The sequence below is a fragment of the Salvelinus fontinalis genome, chromosome 9, assembly GCF_029448725.1.
Source record: "Salvelinus fontinalis isolate EN_2023a chromosome 9, ASM2944872v1, whole genome shotgun sequence".
NCBI classification, from domain to species: Eukaryota; Metazoa; Chordata; class Actinopteri; order Salmoniformes; family Salmonidae; genus Salvelinus; species Salvelinus fontinalis.
This window is the reverse complement of record NC_074673.1, coordinates 57433906-57455147: the sequence shown is the minus strand read 5'-3', so window position 1 is coordinate 57455147 and position 21242 is coordinate 57433906. Positions and strand designations below refer to the sequence as shown.

Sequence of the window (21242 nt, the reverse complement as noted above, 5' to 3'; positions counted from 1 at the left end):
AGAAAGCAGAGCAACGCCCTACCACGGACAGACCTCTTACCAGTTCAGCAACCATTGAATCTATACGTTTTGACCAGGACAGCTTGCTATCTTCGGGTTAGTCTGCACTTGCTCAATTGACACATTATTCAGTAATAGATCTAGATGAGGTTTAGGGTTGAGTTAGTGATTTGTCCTAAAAACAATGTTTTTAGTTTGAGATATTTAAAATCACCAGCCTAATGCAATTTACCATTCTAAAACTAACTGGAGCTCTGGGTGAAGGGTGTTAGAGGAAGTGTACCTATTAAACCCACCAAAATGTTTGGACTTTTCAAACATACACTGCCATAGTTTCTGTAAGAAACGTGGAGAGAAAATTTAAGATGACTCTCTCATGTGATGTTTTATGACATTACTTAAAACATTGTTTTATAAGATATACAAATATTTGATCAAATGTGTAAAGTCCAACTGGGCTTCATGGGTACCGAAGGTACCGTTTAAGCCCATGGGTGTTCTAAATACGCCCACCTCTGAAATACATTTTGAAACTTTAAAAAACGTGCAAACTTACATTTCTGATGTAAAATGTGATTCTATTCATCTAAAGTTATTAATATAAACTGATCATTACTATTCATCGTGAAAGTAGCACTCATAACGGGGGGGGGGGGGTCCAATCGTATCCACAGAGATCAATGTGGACTTAGGCTTTTGTTCTTGCCAACCATTACACACCAGATTCAACTAGAGACTTCAATAAAGACATGATTAGATGAATCAGGTGTGTTATTGCTTGGCTAAAAAAAATGTTTTAACTGTCACCAACACTGGCCCTAAGTGGATAAGAAGCCATGTACAAAGACCATAAAACACGACTTTCAATGACTTTGCTGTTTGCTGTACTTTGCTGTACTGCTATTCTTGTTAATTAGTTCAACAACGCCCCCACCACGTCCAATAGTCATATTCTTGTCCTTCATTTGTTTGCATTTTTGTCACCTACTTGTAGGTCTTCTATTCCAGATATCCCTGAACCCTGCTCTTATTCTTCTCTCTCTGCATCAACGGAGGTTTCGAATTGTTGCAAATCTGGGCAAAAGCACCATGGCTAGACGAATAAAATGCACAAGTGTGTGCGTTTGAATCAAATTATGAACAAATAAACAATTTACGCTCATGTTCATTGAATAGTAGGGAAATCAAAACACTATATCCCATGTGTTTCGATGCAAACCGGGCTTAACAGGAGCATACCTGGGCTTAAACGGAACAACCGTGATTTGGGGTGAAAAAGACAGAACAGCAAAATCTAACCAGAACATTTTTGGACACCAATGGTTTGGGGTAGAAATATGCACTATACACAATATTAGACAACGTTAATAATGATCATATGGAGCTATATTTACATTCGGTGAAGGAATGCTTTTTGTGCTACCCTTTAAGCCCTCCGGAGATAAACATGTCAAATTAACAAACAAAAAATATATATATATGCATTGTGTCTTATTCGACTGTTAAATTAACCTTGCATTGTTATATATATATATATATATATTTTTTTAACAATGCAAGGTTAATTTAACAGTCAAATAAGACACAATGCATAAAAAAATGTAAGCTGTGAATGCCTGAAATCTATTATCTTGTTGTAGTTATTACTACTGTGTGACTGACATGAAGGCACAACTGCTAGCATGGACACCCCATATTCCAATTGGCAAGAAATAGTAAATAATGCCAATGAAATATGCTATCGTGTGCATTCATCTCTTCATTTTACATAGAGTATGATCGCTTATCTGAAAAGGTACACAAAATATGTTTATCTGAGCATCGACACACCTTTTTTTGCAGCTTTGAAATTGAAGAAGAAATCACATTTAACTGTCACTAACTTAATAATAAAACATCTGACTGACTTATGGATAACAACCAGATGAATTGGTATAATTTTTTATTTTTTATTTTTCAATCAAAAGATTGAAGTGGGCCTAATAGGTAATAGGTATTTTACTGTCGTAGCTGACGTGTATTCGGTTGAGTCGTCAGCGTACATAGACACACAAGCTTTATTCAAGTGGAAGGTCATTCGAAAAAAAATAAAACGGCCCAAGCAGGCTGCCCTGCGGGACACCACACTCAACCGGATTTGCATTAGAGAGGCTTTTCTTAAAGAGAACCCTCTGTGTTCTATTAGATAGGTAACTCTCAATCCATAATAAGAAAGAGGATGTAAATCCACAACACCTACATTTTTTCCGCAATAGGTTATGATCAATGACAGCAAAAGCTACACTGAAATCTAACAAAACAGCTCTCACAAAATTCTTCTCAATAAAAGCTGACCAAAGCAAATTCCCCATGTTCTCACAAACACAAAAGAACAACCCAACAAGCCATTTGTGGGTTTTTGCATATTTAGAACTCCTGTTTAAACATTCGCCTGGTCTTCCAGCCATCAGGCAACTGATAACTCCCGTTAACATGGGAGCAATTTATGACATGAAAAACGAGGGAAACATTCCGCTGTAGTGAGTCACTTGTGTGTGTGTGTGTGTGTGTGTGTGTGTGTGTGTGTGTGTGTGTGTGTGTGTGTGTGTGTGTGTGTGTGTGTGTGTAATGATCACCAGCCAGGCAGCCCACAGCTCAGGGAAAGCCCTTACCAGGGTCGTAAAACGCCCCATCACAACCCCTACCTATGTGGAGGCCCCCCGTGTGGGTGTGAAAGATAGGTGAGAGTAAGTGTAGGGGGGGACCTTCGCCCCCAACTCAGAGTCAGGTAATTAGGTAGGCTAAGTCCCCATGATGGTGTTGTTTGTCATACCCCCCCCCCTACCCCAAGTTGCACCACTACATTCACCCCATCCTACCACACAAAAGCGTGTGCATGCACACACACAAACTATTTTTTTGAAGGGGGATTGTGGTTTGGCAGCAGACTACCACGTTACAAATCCCAAAGCCGGAGGGGTAGCCATGGCAACGCCTTCCAAAATACCCGAGCCCGCCTGCCGCCCAGGCAGAGAGGGAAGAAAGGGGTCATTTGCGTCCCTCTCTCTCTCTCTCGTTCCCCTCTTTAGGCTGCCAATGGCATGGAACCCCTGACGCAGGCAGGGATACCTTCGCTGACGCACCTCAGGATCGCTTGGGCCCCCCTCGCCAACTCAGTTATTTTTTATTTCCTTCTCTCGCTCTCCCCTTTCTTTCCCCCCCTTGCCTTTAATGCAGCTCTCGTAAATGAGAGGTCTAATGGGTTCTTTTCCATATTACATAGGCCTGGCGTCTCGCTGTCTCCCTCTGCCGCTCTCTCTCTCTCTGGGGTTCTCTCTCTCCATCTTTCTCTGCCCCAAAGAGAGAGGGGGCTCCTCTTGGCCCTCCTGGCCCAGCAGCACGCCTTCCTTCTCTGGCCCTCCACCCTCTGGTCTCCAGGCCTCTCTTTCTGCTCCTCTCACTTTTTCTCTCTCCCTCCCTCCCTCCTTCCAGGAGCTAGCAAATTCGTAGCCTCGTAAAAGAGCCTCTAAACAGCCCGTGCTAACCCCAAATGTTTCCTCGCCCATGAAATGCCAAGAGAATAATTTAGTCAATCATATAACCCCTCTCTGTGGCTTTGTGATTATCTAAACTTTAAAAGAAGGGGAGAATGGGAGAGAGGGATGGATGGATGGAGAGAGGGGTAAGGTTGTGTAACCCTGCTTGGCCCACTTTTAGGCCCTTGAGAAGTGTTTGTGTGTTACGCCTTGGAGCAGGAGGAAGAGTGCAGGGACACCTTGGGACAGCTGTAGGCCAGAGTGCTGCAGCAGCAGATTCTGTGATAAGCAGCTGTGTGATGGAAAGTCCAGACAGGCACGCTAACCGTAATCACCGCTTAACAACTCTGCTTATCAATGGATACTCGATAGCTAAACATGCTAACCAATGCTAACGACCGCAAAAAAAACACTTTTGTCACTGCTCACCAACTGATCAAAAGATGAGCTAGACAGCTAACCACAAAAAATGCATTTCCCTCACTGCAATAGGTTAACACGCTAACAACCTAAAACCCGCTCTTCTTAACAAATAAAAATAATACCTCTATAGCTTACTGCTAAGAACACTCCTCTCACTGTCAATGAATTAATAAATGGGGTTAGCTAAACATGCTAATCACTGCAAAAAATACCATTTTACAAATGCGGTGAGAATGGTCTTGGATTGTGCTCAAAATAGTCTTGTTTGTCACTTTCTTTTTCTAAAACTTAGGTCAGAGAGCTTTGTTTTGTGTTATCCGCAATGATGTGATGTGTGGTTTAAATTCTTTTTTTTTTTTATTGGTCATAAAAATGCACAAAATAAATCTAACAACCAATCATTTAAATACGGATTTTCCCTTGATCGACATATGGTATGTTTAAAAATGGTACTCACAGTATTGGATCCTTGTGCGGACAGCTCCCACTGGAACGCTGTAAAGCTTCTCCAGGTAGTTCCTCACGTCACATTTGGTCATTCTGTCCACAGGTCATGAACAGACAAAGAGAGAGGAGCCCGAGGGGGGAGAGAAAGAAAAAAAATCCACAGAGTTAGCCTGTGGAAGATAACGTCCAGGTGAAGTGGCCTCTTTTCGACAGACCAAACATCAGCTTCACAACAAGTGGAGCGACATGATCCACAGATGTAGGACAGACGTATTTTTTGGGACATATGGCTTAGGCCCACACAAAGCAAACTCTTAATGTAGACCTGGGTATTGTTCAAACAGTCCTGTTTTCTTCCATGTTGTGCCTAGTGAACACGACCCTGCGCTCGTAAGGACCTACTGGCCCCGCTCATTCACATTACAATGCTGACAGTCTAACGCTAACATGATAGAAACCCGGGTGTTTATGACCCTACTTAGGCTAGTTTGAATACATTAACCCACCATTTCACCAGCAGTGGTGCAAACAAAGTGGAAACACAAATGATCCTTAGAGGACTGCGGTGCAGTCAGTGTTCGCCAAAAGTCCAGCTTCTTATTTTCTACTTTCGTTTATTCAGTAAACATTTTCTCCACTCTTTCTCGAACTGCATTGTTGGTTAAGGGCTTGTAAGTAAGCATTTTCACGGTAAAAGGTCTCCAACTTGTTGTACTCGGCGCATGTGTGACAAATAAAATGTGATTCATCTCCAAATCAACACGGATCTCTTTCGGGGAGGGGAAGACAAGAGGGACTGAAACCTCTTCAGGCTAGAATAGCAGAGCAGTCCGAGAGCCAAGGGACAATAGCCATTCTGAAGGGGAAAAAAAAAAGTGTGAACACATTTAAGATCATTTATTTATGGGGACCCGGAACAGTCTCTTTAGAGATGCAACACACAGATGCGTCTCCGTTTCCATTCCTCCTTCCCCTAATCCCTCCATCCTGTGTGTGTGTGTGTGTGTGTGCCAGAGGTTAGTGAAGCAGAGTAGAGTGGCATTAGGAGAGGAGAGAAAGAGAAGCAGGGCAGAGAAAAAGGGGTTAGAGAAGGAGAGAGAGAAAGAGTGGGTTAGAGAGTGGGAGAGAGGGCACTTGAGAAGACGAGGGAGAGAAAGAGTGTGGGATTGTGTGAGTGAGAGGATTTCCTAGAAAGCGGAGGGAGAGAAAGTGTGAGTGGAGGGGGGGGGGGGTTGGGGAATAGTCCTCTCAGGGTCATTAGAGCGAGAACACTGATCCTGATTAAAGAGAGGAACATTCTCTTAATCCCTGCTGTCACACACTCCAATTATCCTCCTGCCACACACTCACCCACTCAGAGGGGCAAGGAATTTCACTCAAGCAACAGCGCCCCCCTCTGATGGACGAGATAAAACAAACTCAAACGAGTGCAGCGATAAAGGTAGACGATAGGAAGAGTCAACACTCCACAAAACCAAACTGCCAAAAGGGTCAGTGACTCAGAGCTCGAGCCTACTGCCCAAGTAATGCAGTCCTCACGACAACGTCGCCCGGAAACTCCAGAAACAGAAGGAGCCGTAACCTTTCATCACCACTCCCAGGAAAGAACAAATACCTGTCTTAAGGCAGCTGTCAAGGCTGAGTGCATCATCGCCTCAGATACTGCTATATTTATACACAAACACACGGTTCCGCGCATTCCCCCACAGTAACACTATCCCGCGGATGACGGAAGCTTTCCACCCGGGCAAAAGAGAAGGGCATCAGATAACGTCGGGAATGGTTTCAGATTTGGCCGGCGTATGTGGAGCAGGTTGGAGACGTCGGGGACATTGGCGTGCCAGGCTTTTTTACGGATCAAAAAAGGGCTGAGGTGGTGGGTGTGGCAAAGGGGGAGTGGCAGGGGCATGGCCGCGGTGGGCCCGGCAGCAGGGCCGAATATTAGAGACTATTTTAGAGGCCCTCATCTTGGTGGTGTAGAGACATTTTAGCACATTTAAGCTTATTCACTCCAGTTCTACACATTTCTCCATGCAGCCGAGAGAAAATGTTGCAATTTGAAAGCACATTCTCTCAGAGTCTACATACTCTGCCATGGAGCTGAAAGCAGTTTTAAAGCAAATGTCCTGGAATTCTAGGCACTTTTTGGACTAAGGCGTCCCAAAAAAAACGCTTAGGCTGCCCGCCCAAGGATGTGAAGAAAAAAAATCCCTGCGTCAGGCCTCGGGGGGGGGGGGGGGGATTAATAAAGTTGTATTGTTTCGTATTGTTTTGGCCATAAATCTGATATTAAAGTTGAGTCAAAGGGAAATGGAGGCGAGTGTAATCGATGCAGCTTCCTGTGAGAGAACAGAAGGGAACATTGTGAACTTTGGGTCTTTGTCTCATGGTCTTTGTTTCCTACTAGAGTAACATATTTTGGTGGATAGATAACAGTTCAGCTATATCCATTAGGGCAGCGGATCCAAAACTCTCTTGGTTACTGTCGCACCAACTGAATTTTGCTCTGCCCTGAGTACCTCTGAAATACGCCCCTCGTGTGCATTTCATCGGTAGGCCTATGATCTCGTGAGTCTTCAAGTACCCCCTGTGGAAAAGCCTAGTACCCCTGGTTGGGAACCACTGAGTTAGGGGATTAGTCTTAGATGGTAGATGGGGGGGGGGGGGGGGGGGGTAGATTTGCAAAACTCCTGGTCATTCCCCAAACTTTTCAGAAAATGTTCAGACTTTAGTTTGGAGAAATGTGAAATGGAGATTGTCTACAGTAACTGCGTCGAGAGGGCACGTGTTGCCTACACATGAAATTCAGCAATTACATTTATACAAGCAAGTAAGTTATGTTTTCTATTGGAGACTTTATTTTTAGTAAATATGGTAAGCTGCTTGCATTGTGATGACTGGTCTAATTTATGAACGAAGCCAGAGAGTTGATATGTCCATTTCATACAACTACACCTAGAAGGCCAGCATCCCGGAGTCGCCTCTTCACTGTTGACATTGAGACTGGTGTTTTGCTTGTACTATTTAACGAAGCTGCCAGTTGAGGACTTGTGAGGTGTCCGTTTCTCAAACTAGACAATCTAACGTACTTGTCCTCTTGCTCAGTTGTGCACCAGGGCCTCCCACTCCTCTTTCTATTCTGGTTAGAGACAGTTTGCGCTGTTCTGTGAAGGGAGTAGTACAGAGTGTTGTACGAGATCTTCAGTTGCTTGGCAATTTCTTGCATGGAATAGCCTTAATTTCTCAAAACAAGAATAGACTGACGAGTTTCTGAAGAAAGGTCTTTGTTTCTGGCCATTTTGAGCCTGTAAATCGAACCAACAAATGCTGATGCTCCAGATACTCAACTAATCTAAAGGCCAGTTTTATTGCTTCTTTAATCAGCTCAACAGTTTTCAGCTGTGCTAACATAATTGCAAAAGGGTTTTCTAATGATCAATTAGCCTTTTAAAATGATAAACTTGGATTAGCTAACACAACGTGCCATTGGAACACAGGAGTGATGGTTGCTGATAATGGGCCTCTGTACGCCAGTCGATTCCAGCTACAATAGTCATTTACAACATTAACAATGTCTACACTGTATTTCTGACAATTTGATGTTATTATTTAATGGACACAAAATCTGCTGTTCTTTAACCTGTTAGGCGGGCTCTCCCGACGTCGGTACAAATATGACAACATCCAGCTCATGTGCAGGGCGCGAAATTCAAAAGCTATTTTTTTAAAATATTTAACTTTCACACATTAACAAGTCCAATACAGCATTTGAAAGATAAACATCTTGTCAATCCAGCCAACATGTCCGATTTTTTAAATGTTTTACAGAGAAAACACCACATATATTTCTGTTAGCTCACCACCAAATACAAAAGTGGACAGACACGTATGATTATGATTATGATGTATGAATTATGATTCAAGTAGCATGCACAAGCCAACCTAAATAACCTAAAACCAACCTAAAGAACCTAGAAAAAACTACCTCAGATGACAGTCCTATAACATGTTACACAATAAATCTATGTTTTGTTCATTAAATGTGCATATTTTAGCTATAAATCAGTTTTACATTACTGCTCCCATCATTGCTACAGCATAGCTACAGTCTGAAATCAGACGGGAGTAGCCAGAGAAAATACAGACACCAACGTCAACTACTAATTACACCTCATAAAACATTTCAGAAAAACATATGGTGGATAGCTAATGAAAGACAAATATCGTGTGAATAGAGCCAATATTTCCGATTTTTGAAGTGTTTTACAGCGAAAACACAATATATCGTTATATTAGCTTACAACATTAGCTAGCATACGGCAGCATTGATTCTAGTCAAGCGCTAGCATAGCACAGTTCGACAGATATATGAAAAAGCATCCCAAATTGGGTCCTTATCTTTGTTGATCTTCCATCAGAATGTTGTAACGGGGTCCATTGTCCAGTAAAGTCTTTAGTTGGGTTCCAGAACGAAATATTTCCCTCTTTGGTTAGCAAGCACAACGGCCGTGCGGCGCTAATCTGTCTTTCTTCAAAAAATTCTTCCGTCGCATGACATCTAAAGTCCAGAATAAATTGCAATAATATAATTAAAGTATATTGAAAAAACATACTTTAGGATGATTTTGTGACATGTATCAAATAATATCGTAGGCAGAGGTCATATTCACCTTTAACGAGCGGATTCCAGGAGCCGAGTCCAGATTCTGCCTCGCGCCCGGAATTTTTTTTTAACTGCGCAGGTCTCACAAGAAGATGTGGTATTCAGTCCATGGAAGAGATATTCGACTCCTTTCAACTCTCACTTCCGCATTACACCCAGATGAAGGCGTATGACGTGTTTCTACGGTCCTAAGTGTCATGACCTTGTATAGACAAGGTCTTAAAGAGACACATCGCATTTTGGAAATCTCAATTCGGCTGGGAAAATGGCTGTATAAATAGTTCTGTTCCACTTAGAGAAATAATTCAAACGTTTTTAGAAACTATAGACTGTTATCTATCCAATAGTAGTAAATATATGCATATTGTAAAATCAAAAATTTCTTAAGAGGCCGTTTGAAAATGTGCACATATTTTCCAGTTTTTTCAATATTCACCCTGCAGCCTGAAGAAGTAAAAAAAACAAGGATATTTCTAAGTGACCCCAAACTTTTGAACGGTAGTGTATGGTCATTACCTCAAATACCTTGTACCCCTGCACATTGATTCGGTACCGATATTTCTTGTACGTAGGCTCTTTTTTTCTTCTTTTTTTACATTTACTTTTTTTATTTAGCTTGTTGAAGGCTACCCGAAACGTTTGACCCAAGTTAAACAATTTAAAAGGCAATGCTACGAAATACTGATTGAGTGCATGCCAACTTCTGCTCCACTGGGAATGTGATGAAAGAAATAAAAGCTGAAATAAATCATTCTCTCTATTATTCTGACATTTCACATTCTTAAAATAAAAGTGTTGATCCTAACTGACCTATGATAGGGACATTTTACTAGGACTAAATGCCAGGAATTGTGAAAACTTAGTTTAAATGTATTTGTCTAAGGTGTATGTAAACTTCCGACTTCAACTGTATATAAATGGTTCACGGTACCCGCCTTTATTTCACTCTCAGGAAACAGGAAAGTGCTTGGTCGGAAATCAAAGGATACCGGTTAAGGTATTAAACTCCTGGGTTCGCCCCCAGGCTCTGTCGCAGCCGGCCGCGACCGGGAGGTCCGTGGGGCGACGCACAATTGGCATAGCGTTGTCCGGGTTAGGGAGGGTTTGGCCGGTAGGGATTTCCTTGTCTCATCGCGCTCCAGCGACTCCTGTGGCGGGCTGGGCGCAGTGCGCGCTAGCCAAGGGGGCCAGGTGCACGGTGTTTCCTCCGACACATTGGTGCGGCTGGCTTCCGGGTTGGAGGCGCGCTGTGTTAAAGAAGCAGTGCGGCTTGGTAGGGTTGTGCCTCGGAGGACGCATGGTTTTCGACCTTCGTCTCTCCCGAGCCCGTACGGGAGTTGTAGCGATGAGACAAGATAGTAATTACTAGCGATTGGATACCACGAAAATTGGGGAGAAAAGGGGAGAAAATGTATTTAAAAAAAAAAAAAAAAAAAAAAGGTATTAAACCCTAACCTACATACCTCAGGGGTGTACTTCTACTGTACACATTTTCTTTCTGTCTCTATCTATCCATCTCTTGTTTTCTACCGGTTACTACTGTGGGGATGTTTTTCAGCGGCAGGGACGGGGAGACTAGTCGGGATGTAGGCAAAGATGAACGGAGCACAGTACAGAGAGATCTCTCTGCAATCCACGAGGACACCGCGTGGCAGGCTGATCACCTGTTATGCGAGTGCAGCAAGGAGCCAAGGAAAGTTGCTAGCTAGCATTGAACTTATCTTATAAAAAACAATCAATCTTAACATAATCACAAGTTAACTACACATGGTTGATGATATTACTAGCTTAACTAGCTTGTCCTGCGTTGCATACAATCAATGCGGTGCCTGTTAATTTATCATTGAATCACAGCCTACTTCGCCAAACGGGTGATGATTTAACAAAAGCGCATTCGTGAAAAAAGAACAATTGTAGCACCAATGTCACAAGTTAGAACCATAAACATCAATGCCTTTCTTAAAAAGTTGCGAACTGTGTGAACAATTTCTTCCTAACAAAGACCATAATTAATTTGCCAGAATGTTACGTTATTATGACATAACATTGAAGGTTGTGCAATGTAACAGCAATATTTAGACTTAGGGTTGCCACCCATTCAATAACATATGGAACGATTCCGTATTTCACGAAATGAATAAACATTTTGTTTTCGAAATGATAGGTCATTAATATGGTCAAATTCAGAAACGAAGGCTTGTATTTCTGTGTGTTTATTATATTATAATTAAGTCTATGATTTGATATTTGATAGAGTAGTCTGACTGAGCGGTGGTAGGCAGCAGCAAGCTCGTAAGCATTCAATCAAACAGCTCTTCGCAATGCTTGAAGCACAGCGCTGTTTATGACTTCAAGCCTATCACCTCCCGAGATTAGGCTGGCAATACCATAGTGCCTATAAGAACATCCAATAGTCATAGGTAAATGAAATACAAATGGTATAGATAGAAATATTCCTATATAACTACAACCTAAAACTTCTTAACTGGGAATATTGAAGACTCATGTTAAAAGGAACCACTAGCTTTCATAAGTTCTCATGTTCTGAGCAAGGAACCTAAATGTTAGCTTTTTTACATGGTACATATTGCACTTTTACTTTCTTCTCCAACACTGTTTTTGCGTTATTTAAACCAAATTGAACATGTTGTTTCAATATTTATTTGAGACTAAATTCATTGTATCTATTACATTAAGTTAAACATACATACATACATACATACATACATACATACATACATACATACATACATACATACATACATACATACATACATATATATACACTGCTCAAAAAAATAAAGGGAACACTTAAACAACACAATGTAACTCCAAGTCAATCACACTTCTGTGAAATCAAACTGTCCACTTAGGAAGCAACACTGATTGACAATAAATTTCACATGCTGTTGTGCAAATGGAAAAGACAAAAGGTGGAAATTATAGGCAATTAGTAAGACACCCCCAAAAAGGGAATGGTTCTGCAGGTGGTGACCACAGACCACTTCTCAGTTCCTATGCTTCCTGGCTGATGTTTTGGTCACTTTTGAATGCTGGCGGTGCTTTCACTCTAGTGGTAGCATGAGACGGAGTCTACAACCCACACAAGTGGCTCAGGTAGTGCAGTTCATCCAGGATGGCACATCAATGCGAGCTGTGGCAAAAAGGTTTGTTGTTTCTGTCAGTGTAGTGTCCAGAGCATGGAGGCGCTACCAGGAGACAGGCCAGTACATCAGGAGACGTGGAGGAGGCCGTAGGAGGGCAACAACCCAGCAGCAGGACCGCTACCTCCGCCTTAGTGCAAGGAGGTGCACTGCCAGCGCCCTGCAAAATGACCTCCAGCAGGCCACTTTTGTCTATTCCATTTGCACAACAGCATGTGCAATTTATTGTCAATCAGTGTTGCTTCCTAAGTGGACAGTTTGATTTCACAGAAGTGTGATTGACTTGGAGTTACATTGTGTTGTTTAAGTGTTCCCTTTATTTTTTTGAGCAGTGTATATATATATATAAAATACAGCTTTTTTTGGTCCTCCAATAAATCTATATCGGCGTTGAAAAATCATAAAATCGGCCGACCTCTAATCTGAATAATTTCCGAAGGCACTGTACATTGTGTAATTTACTAATGGTCCTTAACTAGCACCATAAGGATATTGAATATCAAACCAAATTGAACGCGGGCATTACAAATCGGGTCAAGTGCAGCTGAGCTCCAAATGATTACTTGGATGCTGCAAGATGTGGGCATGTGGGTCGGATTAAAATAAACCCAACCCAAGGAAAACTGTTACGGTACACTTCATTCCGCGATACCATTTTTCTATCATCTCGCAAATCTTCGTTTTGGACGAGACGGACATTGTGACCAAAATGTTCCTATTTACACTTTGTGGTCAATTTTGACACTAGAATAAATGCATAGGCCATTTTCTAAACGAGAAGTTGCTTTATGGGAGAAGTTTCTCTTTAAAGGGGCAGTTGAACATTTGTCTCACTAAGTGAATCAAATATTTGAGGGTACATTGTGCTTGACTGAGCATGTAACACCCCAAAAACCTTTTATTCATGAACTTTGTCATTAAAACACTATTACGCAAAATACTTTAAAATGTGCTCAAAAATGTATTTTTGTAAATGTGCTCCTTGTAAATGTGATCCTTGTGCCCAGCACACACACACACAACGTTTTAACCGTGACAAAGTCCAACACAATAAACAGGGCACAACTCAAAAACATGAAATACCAAGAGACTAACAAAAGGTTTGCACGGATGGAAGACATGAAACCTGAGATGAGAGAAAGAAGAAACAGTTGATAGATGACATTCGGGATGTCCTGCGTGAGGAGATAAGCAGCAGTTCACACTTCATGTTATTATATAAAAGGTAAAAAGGGTAACAAGGTCTCCAACTCCCCCACACACACACATACACACACACACAGAGATGTGGAAAACTCAACCATTTCAAATATTATGCTGAGTCATCGTTTAGGAGGACACATGAAACAGCGAAGGCCAGGCACAAAATGATTTGTAGTGACATTTCCTACAGAGAGAACTGCAAATAAGCTGTGAGAGAAGTCAGCCAGTTGAGGTGGATTTAATGAAGAGGTCCACCTGCATTATCTCCCGTTTTACAATTTACATAAACTACTACGCTCAATCGTTTAACTTTCAGTGTTTGTCACTACATCATTTAGCTATTTGATTTAGATTTTTATTTTATTTTTATTTTTTATAAAATATTGATTTTGCCCATTACCACTAAAGCCCATAGAAACGCATGAAAAACACACTGATAAATGGCAAAAAGGTCAGTCCAAAAAGGTCTGTCCTAAATCTAGGAGATTACACATCATCGTCGTTTTCGTCCCATTAGTATGTAGCCAAAACGGTTCGGAAGCTACCAAACAGAAGTTGGCACGTCGACATTACAGAGTTCAGACGAGTTTCCTGACACTTGTGGGGGTTGTAGAGCGAAACGGAGAACACCATCGTGTGTGAGAGAGTCTCCTCATTTCATAGACTGGTCATAATCGTTTCTAGGCCAAACCGTTCGGTTGCTACAGAGGTTTTCGTGAGAATAGCGGGTTTTTTCGGGATGTCTCAGGGTCTGACAAACACTGCTCTAGCTCAGTCACCTTTCACAGCAGATGCGGAAGTCGTGGATTGAGGATTTCGGTGCAATGAGACCGTTCCAATGCAACAAAAAAAACAGATCTCTAGCTTAAACTGACAGATTTCGATAGGGATTGTTATGTCATTTAGATTGATGCACAGGTATTTAAATTAAGATGTAATACTATAAACTAAATGTGATTTCTGTCATTCTGAGAACCGTGGGGGGATTAAATGCCATTTTTTCAATTCAGAGACTCAGAACGTGTAACCATGGCAACCTCCTGGCAAAACAACAACACTGTTATTTTGTTCAACAGGTAGAATACATGATCCCAAGTTCACAGAATGGATGAATACATCGTAGAGATCCTATAAAATTACTAGAGGGGCTATGTCATAAACCCTCACAGTTCCAGAATTGGGTGAAAATGGCAGCCATATTGGTCAGGGAGAAAGCAGTGTAATTGGCATAAATGGCAGTGCAGGCCTATTCCGATCAGAAATTGTGCAGTAAAATTATTGTCAACTTAAAATAGTCATAATTATAAATACAGTTTATACAGGTTTTATACCGATGTTCTGTACAAACCTCTAAAATACTGTATATGTAAACAGACGACAAATGTTAAAAATGTTGCTTTCGTGGAAAGCTGTGAATGCTATGATATCAGTACAACTGATTTCCCGCCGGCTGTGGATTGACTATTGTTTGAATGGAATTGTGGCATATTGGCAGTTAATTTGAAACATTTATGGAATAATTCCTCTAAAACTGGCTGGCTGGCTAGCTAACAGACATAGGGTGCAGATACATACTTCAAATTCCTTATTTTTACACAATATCTTATCACAGCACTGGCAAACCATAGTTGCCCAACTCCCTGACCAAAATTGCTGACCTTTAATCCCATCATAAGAAGGTTCATGTCCATTATAGTATTCTAATTCCTAATTATATGGAACACATACTGTATTGTCTATGTTAGTGAGCAACAGACATTTCTCAACCCCCCCACCCCACCCCAAAGAAACTCACATTGAACTGCACAAGACAAGAGTCCACTAAGTGCGTGTGTATCCTGAAATCTGAAGCCAGTCACTGTTCTCTTACACAAGAATGTGTATGCAAACCAACGATGGCGCTGGAGAAAGGAAGAGATACTTCAAGACCACAAAATGACTCAACGAACACTCAAAATGACAAAGGAAACCAAACGACCTCAGCACTAAGGAAGCGAGAGAGAAACACTCGCCGGTTGTTTTGAGCCATTGAAAGTGCCAAGGAAGGATTAGGAGACGGCTGTGTGGTTTGAGGAACGTTTGCAGAGCGTTTGGGAAGTGTATAATGATAAAGCGAGGAGAAGAGAGAACGAGTCGAGTTCCGTCCTGTGAGTCCACAGAATAACATAGGACCTCTATGGGTGTGTGTTCATTTCAGGCCCCAGGTGCTAGGCAGACAAAGCAAACCTTGTGTTCGTCCTGAGAAAAACGAAATTAAAGCACTCAAGAAATGCTCACTACAAAAACGCTACTACCCACGGCCACAATCGCAATCAACACTTTATTGTAGTGACGGCACAGTAGTCACAGGGTTTCCGTTAGAAGGTAATAGCCGGCTTTCGGCTGATAAAAAAAAAAAAAAAGCTGATAAATAATATTGGGGGAGGCCATTGCGAAATAATGCATTTTAGCCTAATAATGAAATACCAGTTGATGTAGCGCGAGAGCTGCCAAAAACAGCTCAAACAGGTGTTTGTTTCTGCTGGAGTGAAACATGCTTTAAATAAACCCAATCAGTGTGGAACATTTTGAAAAGAAATCGCGTGTAAAAAACAACAAAAAAAATAATTCCCATAATTATAAAGGAAACATTTAATTGTTAGAATGCGGGAACGTTTTACTACATACGAGGCATGTCTTACCTTGCTTCAAAGTAGCCTAGCCAAAATCCAACCGAACGTGCAGGTTTTTATTTTAGAAAAACTTCCATATGCCATTGAAAACATTAGCCGTTTCCTCTCATGTTCTATCGGTTTTCAAATAAACTTTCTTTAAATTGTCCAGTAGTCATATTAGCAACCCATGCTAGTTGTTGCATGTTTACATGTCCCCTCTTTCAAATTTTCATGATTGATATTGTCATTTCTGTCACATGAAACCGCTCACAGGGATGTTTCCCCACTAATTCGATTATGAAACAACATTCGCGCGGAGCCTACTACCTTGTGCGCATTGCTGCGCTTATAACTTGAAGAATAGTTTACCCCTTTAAAAAAAATAACAAAAAAGATTGTTTAGCACCATTTTAACATTCTAATCTGTTGCATGAGCCTCCTTGCTTTTAAAAAAAATGTTGGATGTAGGCATATTGTATGACTTTTGGATCTATCATCCCACAACTGTCCCAGGGTCTGTTTGGAACAGGCTATTTCTTTCAGAACGACACGCTGACCAATAGAATAGGTCAACTTGCTATATTGGGGAGGTAGATTGACATAGACTAGTCATTTCTCAATGCAGCACGTAGTTACTTAGAGTAGGCATCGGCCATATACATTCCTTCTCTCTTTGCACAGGAAAATGTTGGCCTTTTATAAAAACACATTTCATGCAATTCTACCACACGTTATATGACTGGAGACCTTGGCGGAATATGTTTTAATACAACAAAAATGACAGGGTAGCCAACTCTGCCGACACTGACAAACATATCAATAAAAACTATTTTGTGTGATCATGCATTAGGCCTTGGAAAAGGGGAGACAAACACAACGACGGTAATCTAACCTGGAATCAAATCACATGCGACGAATACAACAGGTGTAGAGACCATACAGTGAAATGATTACTTACAAGCCCTTAATCAACAATGCAGATAAGACAAATACCTTAAAAAAAGAAGAAATAAAGTAACAAATAATTAAAGAGCAGCAGTAAAATAACAATAGCGAGACTATATACAGGGGGTACCGGTAAAGAGTTAATGTGCGGGGGCACTGGTTAGTCAAGTTAATATATGTGGGTAGAGTTATTAAAGTAACGTATGCATAGACAATAACAGAGAGTATCAGCAGTGTAAATGGGGGGAGGGGCAATGCAAGCAGTCTGGGTAGCCATTTGATTAGACGTTCAGCAGTCTTATGGCTTGGGGGTAGAAGCTGTTTAGAAGCCTCTTGGACCTAGACTTGGTGCTCCGGTACCGCTTGCTATGCGGAAGCAGAGAGAACAGTCTTTGACTAGATTGGCTGGAGTCTTTGACAATTTTTTGGGCCTTCCTCTGACACCGCATGGTATAGAGATACTGGATGGCAGGAAGCTTGGCCCCAGTGATGTACTGGGCCGTTCGCACTACCCTCTGTAGTGCCTTGCAGTCAGAGGCTGAGCAGTTTCCATACAAGGCAGTGATGCAACCAGTCAGGATGCTCTCGATAGTGCAGCTATAAAACCTTTTGAGGATCTGAGGACCCATGACAAATCTTTTCAGTCTCCTGAGGGGGAATAGGTTTTGTTGTGTCCTCGTCACGACTGTCTTGGTGTGCTTGGATCATGTTAGTTTGTTGGTGATGAGGACACCAAGGAACTTGAAGCACTCAACCTGCACCCCTACAGCCCAATCGATGAGAATGGGGGCGTGCTCGGTCCTCCTTTCCCTGTAGTCCACAATCATCTCCTTAGTCTTGATCACGTTGAGGGAGAGGTTGTTGTCCTGGCACCACACGGCCAGGTCTCTGACCTCCTCCCTATAGGCTGTCTCGTCGTTGTCAGTGATCAGGCCTACCACTGTTGTGTCATCGGCAAACTTAATGATGGTGATGGAGTCCCGTGGTCCCGTGTGGCTCAGTTGGTAGAGCATGGCGCTTGCAATGCCAGGGTTGTGGGTTCAATTCCCATGGGGGGACCAGGGTTCAATTCCCACGGGGGGACCGGGATGAATATGTATGAACTTTCCAATTTGTAAGTCGCTCTGGATAAGAGCGTCTGCTAAATGACGTAAATGTAAATGTAATGTAAATGAGTCGTGCCTGGCAGTGCAGTCATGAGTGAACAGGGAGTACAGGAAGAGGATAGTGAATGATAAAAACGGTGAATATGCACACTTACCGGGGATTTGACCGATCTCCGCTGGCGCCAATACTTTTTGCTCAATTAAGTTGAGAATTTTGATAACGAACAGACTCCAGTCTGTCTTTTTAGTCGTCTTCTCTTTACAGCAATAGCCATTTGTTTTCCAAACAGTTTCTCCACTTCCGACTGTAGGCTATGCGATTTAAAACAATCCACAGCCTTCTTTATTTTTAAGAAGCGAATGATCCTCTGTGGTCAAATCATGCTTTCTGGTGTAGTAGCCTATTTTGAAGGATGTTATTGATTTCTGTATAGACAGGAGTACGCTAATTAGGCTATACAATTTTGGCATTTGAACGCAATTTTCTTTAGGGAAGCTTAGCTTCCTAGCCGTATGGATGCTCCGCCTATGCATCTTCAAATTCCTCACTGGTATTCGGTAAGAATTACGCACGCCGTTACATTCGAGCTGCATGTTCCGTTAAGATGAAATACCATAAACTAAACGTGATTTCTGTCATTCTGAAAACCGTAGGTGGACGCCCTAATCAGGTCACCAAACCAATGCGTATGGGTCCGGTAAATTTCTTACATGTCCTGTAAAGGAAAAATGCTGCCGGTCAAATGTCCGGCGCCACATTTTCCAAATGGAAACCCTGAGTAGTCATCGATATCATGTACATTAGGTGATCCGGGGAGGGTATAGATGTGTGTAAGCGAGGGAGAGAGACAGTGTGTGTGTGTGTGTGTGTGTGTGTGTGTGTGTGTGTGTGTGTGTGTGTGTGTGTGTGTGTGTGTGTGTGTGTGTGTGTGTGTGTGTGTCTGAAGAGGATCAACAAGGTGTAGTAAACACACAATGTTTCGAGGGGTGGAGGTACAGCAATCATGTGCCTCTCCCTGGCCCAGGCAAATGCCCCAGGGGAAAAAAACGAATAAAAAACATTTCACCCACACACACACAGACCGACCTTTTAAAACAAGCACTCTGGAGTCTGGGGCTGGAACCCAGTACCTGAATGAATAGATTAGGAATAATCCCCTGCATAGACTGGTTTGATGCTCCACTTGAAGCATCAATTTAAATTCAGTGGAGTCAGTGGACTGTCTGATGGTCGAATAGCAGATGACTTGTGACGTCTTGGACCAAGACAATGGCGTTGTGGCAAGAAATGTAATGCCAACAAGACCCCAATAAAATGATAGTACATCTCTCAACTCTTTGTATCTACAGCTCTGGATGGTAATAATCGTTCCCTGTACATGCTTGATGTCATGTTTAAGTTGTGCGAGCGTTGATGAACTGAGCTAGCATAGCAATAAAGCAAACACTCACAGTAAGAACAAGTTGCCCTTGAAAATATACCTGACCCTGAAACAATAGTTTGGGGAAGCCACTAGCTTCTCAGTTCTGTTCTTCCCATCTCATGCTCAGTCAAATCAACTCAGCAATGGGGTCAGAGGAACAACCTACAGTAGCCTGAAGCCAATGGCTGCCGTTCATTTCTTTAGGTTAGCACTCCATCTAGTGGCCAGGATGCAGACCAGCACTTGTTCACTCCACCTCATGGAAATGGACTGGTGTAAGAAATACAGTGAAAATTCTTACACACCCATCTAATGCTTTTAAATCTATGAGGGGACGGGGAACATGTACACTAAGGAAAAAAGGAGGGGAAATGGAATTGGGTTCTGAGCTGGGGTCCGATTATCAACCATTCTCCCCCTTCAGTATGCCCTCAATCATTTGGACACACATTTAATTTACAACTCGTGTTACAGGTCAATTTTTAAAAAACAGACTTACTCCATGGGGATTCTGAACTGCACTGTGTCCTGAGGCTGCTCCTTCCCTGGTCGGACCAGAGTCAGGGAGAATGGCGGCCGGAAGATCCTCAGTTGGGGGTTCCCGATCTGGTACAGCGGGTATCTGTACGGAAAACAGGAGACTGGGTTGAAGGAGAGCCCAAGCACACTTTCCAGGGTCAGTATCCCAGACCACTACTCCTGGACTAAAAGGTATGCTCAATATAGATGATCAATGGAAAGTGTTTTTAGTCCAAGAACAATTTTAATAATCTGGCTCCAGTAAACTGGTCCATACAATCAATGCTTATTTGACACTTTTTTTGGCTATAGCAATGCTTTTGGCCGACACAGTCTTCTTCCGAACATAACAGATTAACAGTGAGAGTAGAAAGTGAGCAGGTGCAGTCAGTACAATATAGGGAAGGGGACTAAAGTCATTGGACCCATGTCAATGGGGTACATTTCAATAGTCCTGGTCCTCCCCTCTCCTCCAGTCCTAGGTGCATGAAAGGTGAAAATGTGTCAAGGAGTCTCTAGCTTTCGAGTTAAAGAAAGTCTGTTCAATCAATTTGCCAATATCAAATACAAATATTTTTTTACCACAAGTAATTTTTACAAGCCAACTGTCCCTTAGCCCGACTACCCATCCACATCAAACTACCTTTTCTTCTCCACAATGAATCAGGGTTTGCTGCTCGGAGCACATCTCTGAAGCCTCTGAGCATGTATCAATCCTGCTATAGGACTCATTGCGGCTAGCCTAAAGATTCCGACCTTACAGTCGACGTAAATACACGTTGTGCCATCTGCTGATGTAAGTAAAAAGGTCTTTATAAACACATTTGATTAATTGATTTTCCCTCATGCCATCAGCAGGTTACAGGAAGTTGAATGTAAGACTAAGACCTTTTATTGCACTCACAATAGCACCTTTGGCAGCGATTACAGCCTCAAGTCTTATTTGGCATGATGCTACAAGCTTGGCACACCTGTATCTGGGGAGTTTCTCCCATTCTCCTCTGCAGATCCTCTCACGCACTGTCAGGTTGGATGGGGGGGTGTCACAGCACAGCTATTTTCAGGTCTCTCCAGAGATGTTCAATCTGGTTCAAGTCCAGAATCTGGCTGGGCCACTCAAGAACATTAGGGGACTTGTCCCAAAGCCACTCCTGCGTTGTCTTGGCTGTGTGCTTAGGT

At 42.2% G+C, this 21242-nt stretch overlaps 1 protein-coding gene across 1 annotated transcript in view; it reads right to left on the bottom strand.

The window, feature by feature from the left end:
• Positions 1-21242, bottom strand: part of mrpl23 (mitochondrial ribosomal protein L23) — a 100803-nt gene that overhangs the window by 59819 nt on the left and 19742 nt on the right. The window contains exons 2-3 of the mRNA XM_055934948.1: positions 20044-20166; positions 4396-4478 (exon numbers count right to left, since the gene is read on the bottom strand). Coding sequence (XP_055790923.1) covers positions 4396-4478; positions 20044-20166 — 206 coding nt within the window. The remainder of the gene's footprint in view (positions 1-4395; positions 4479-20043; positions 20167-21242) is intronic.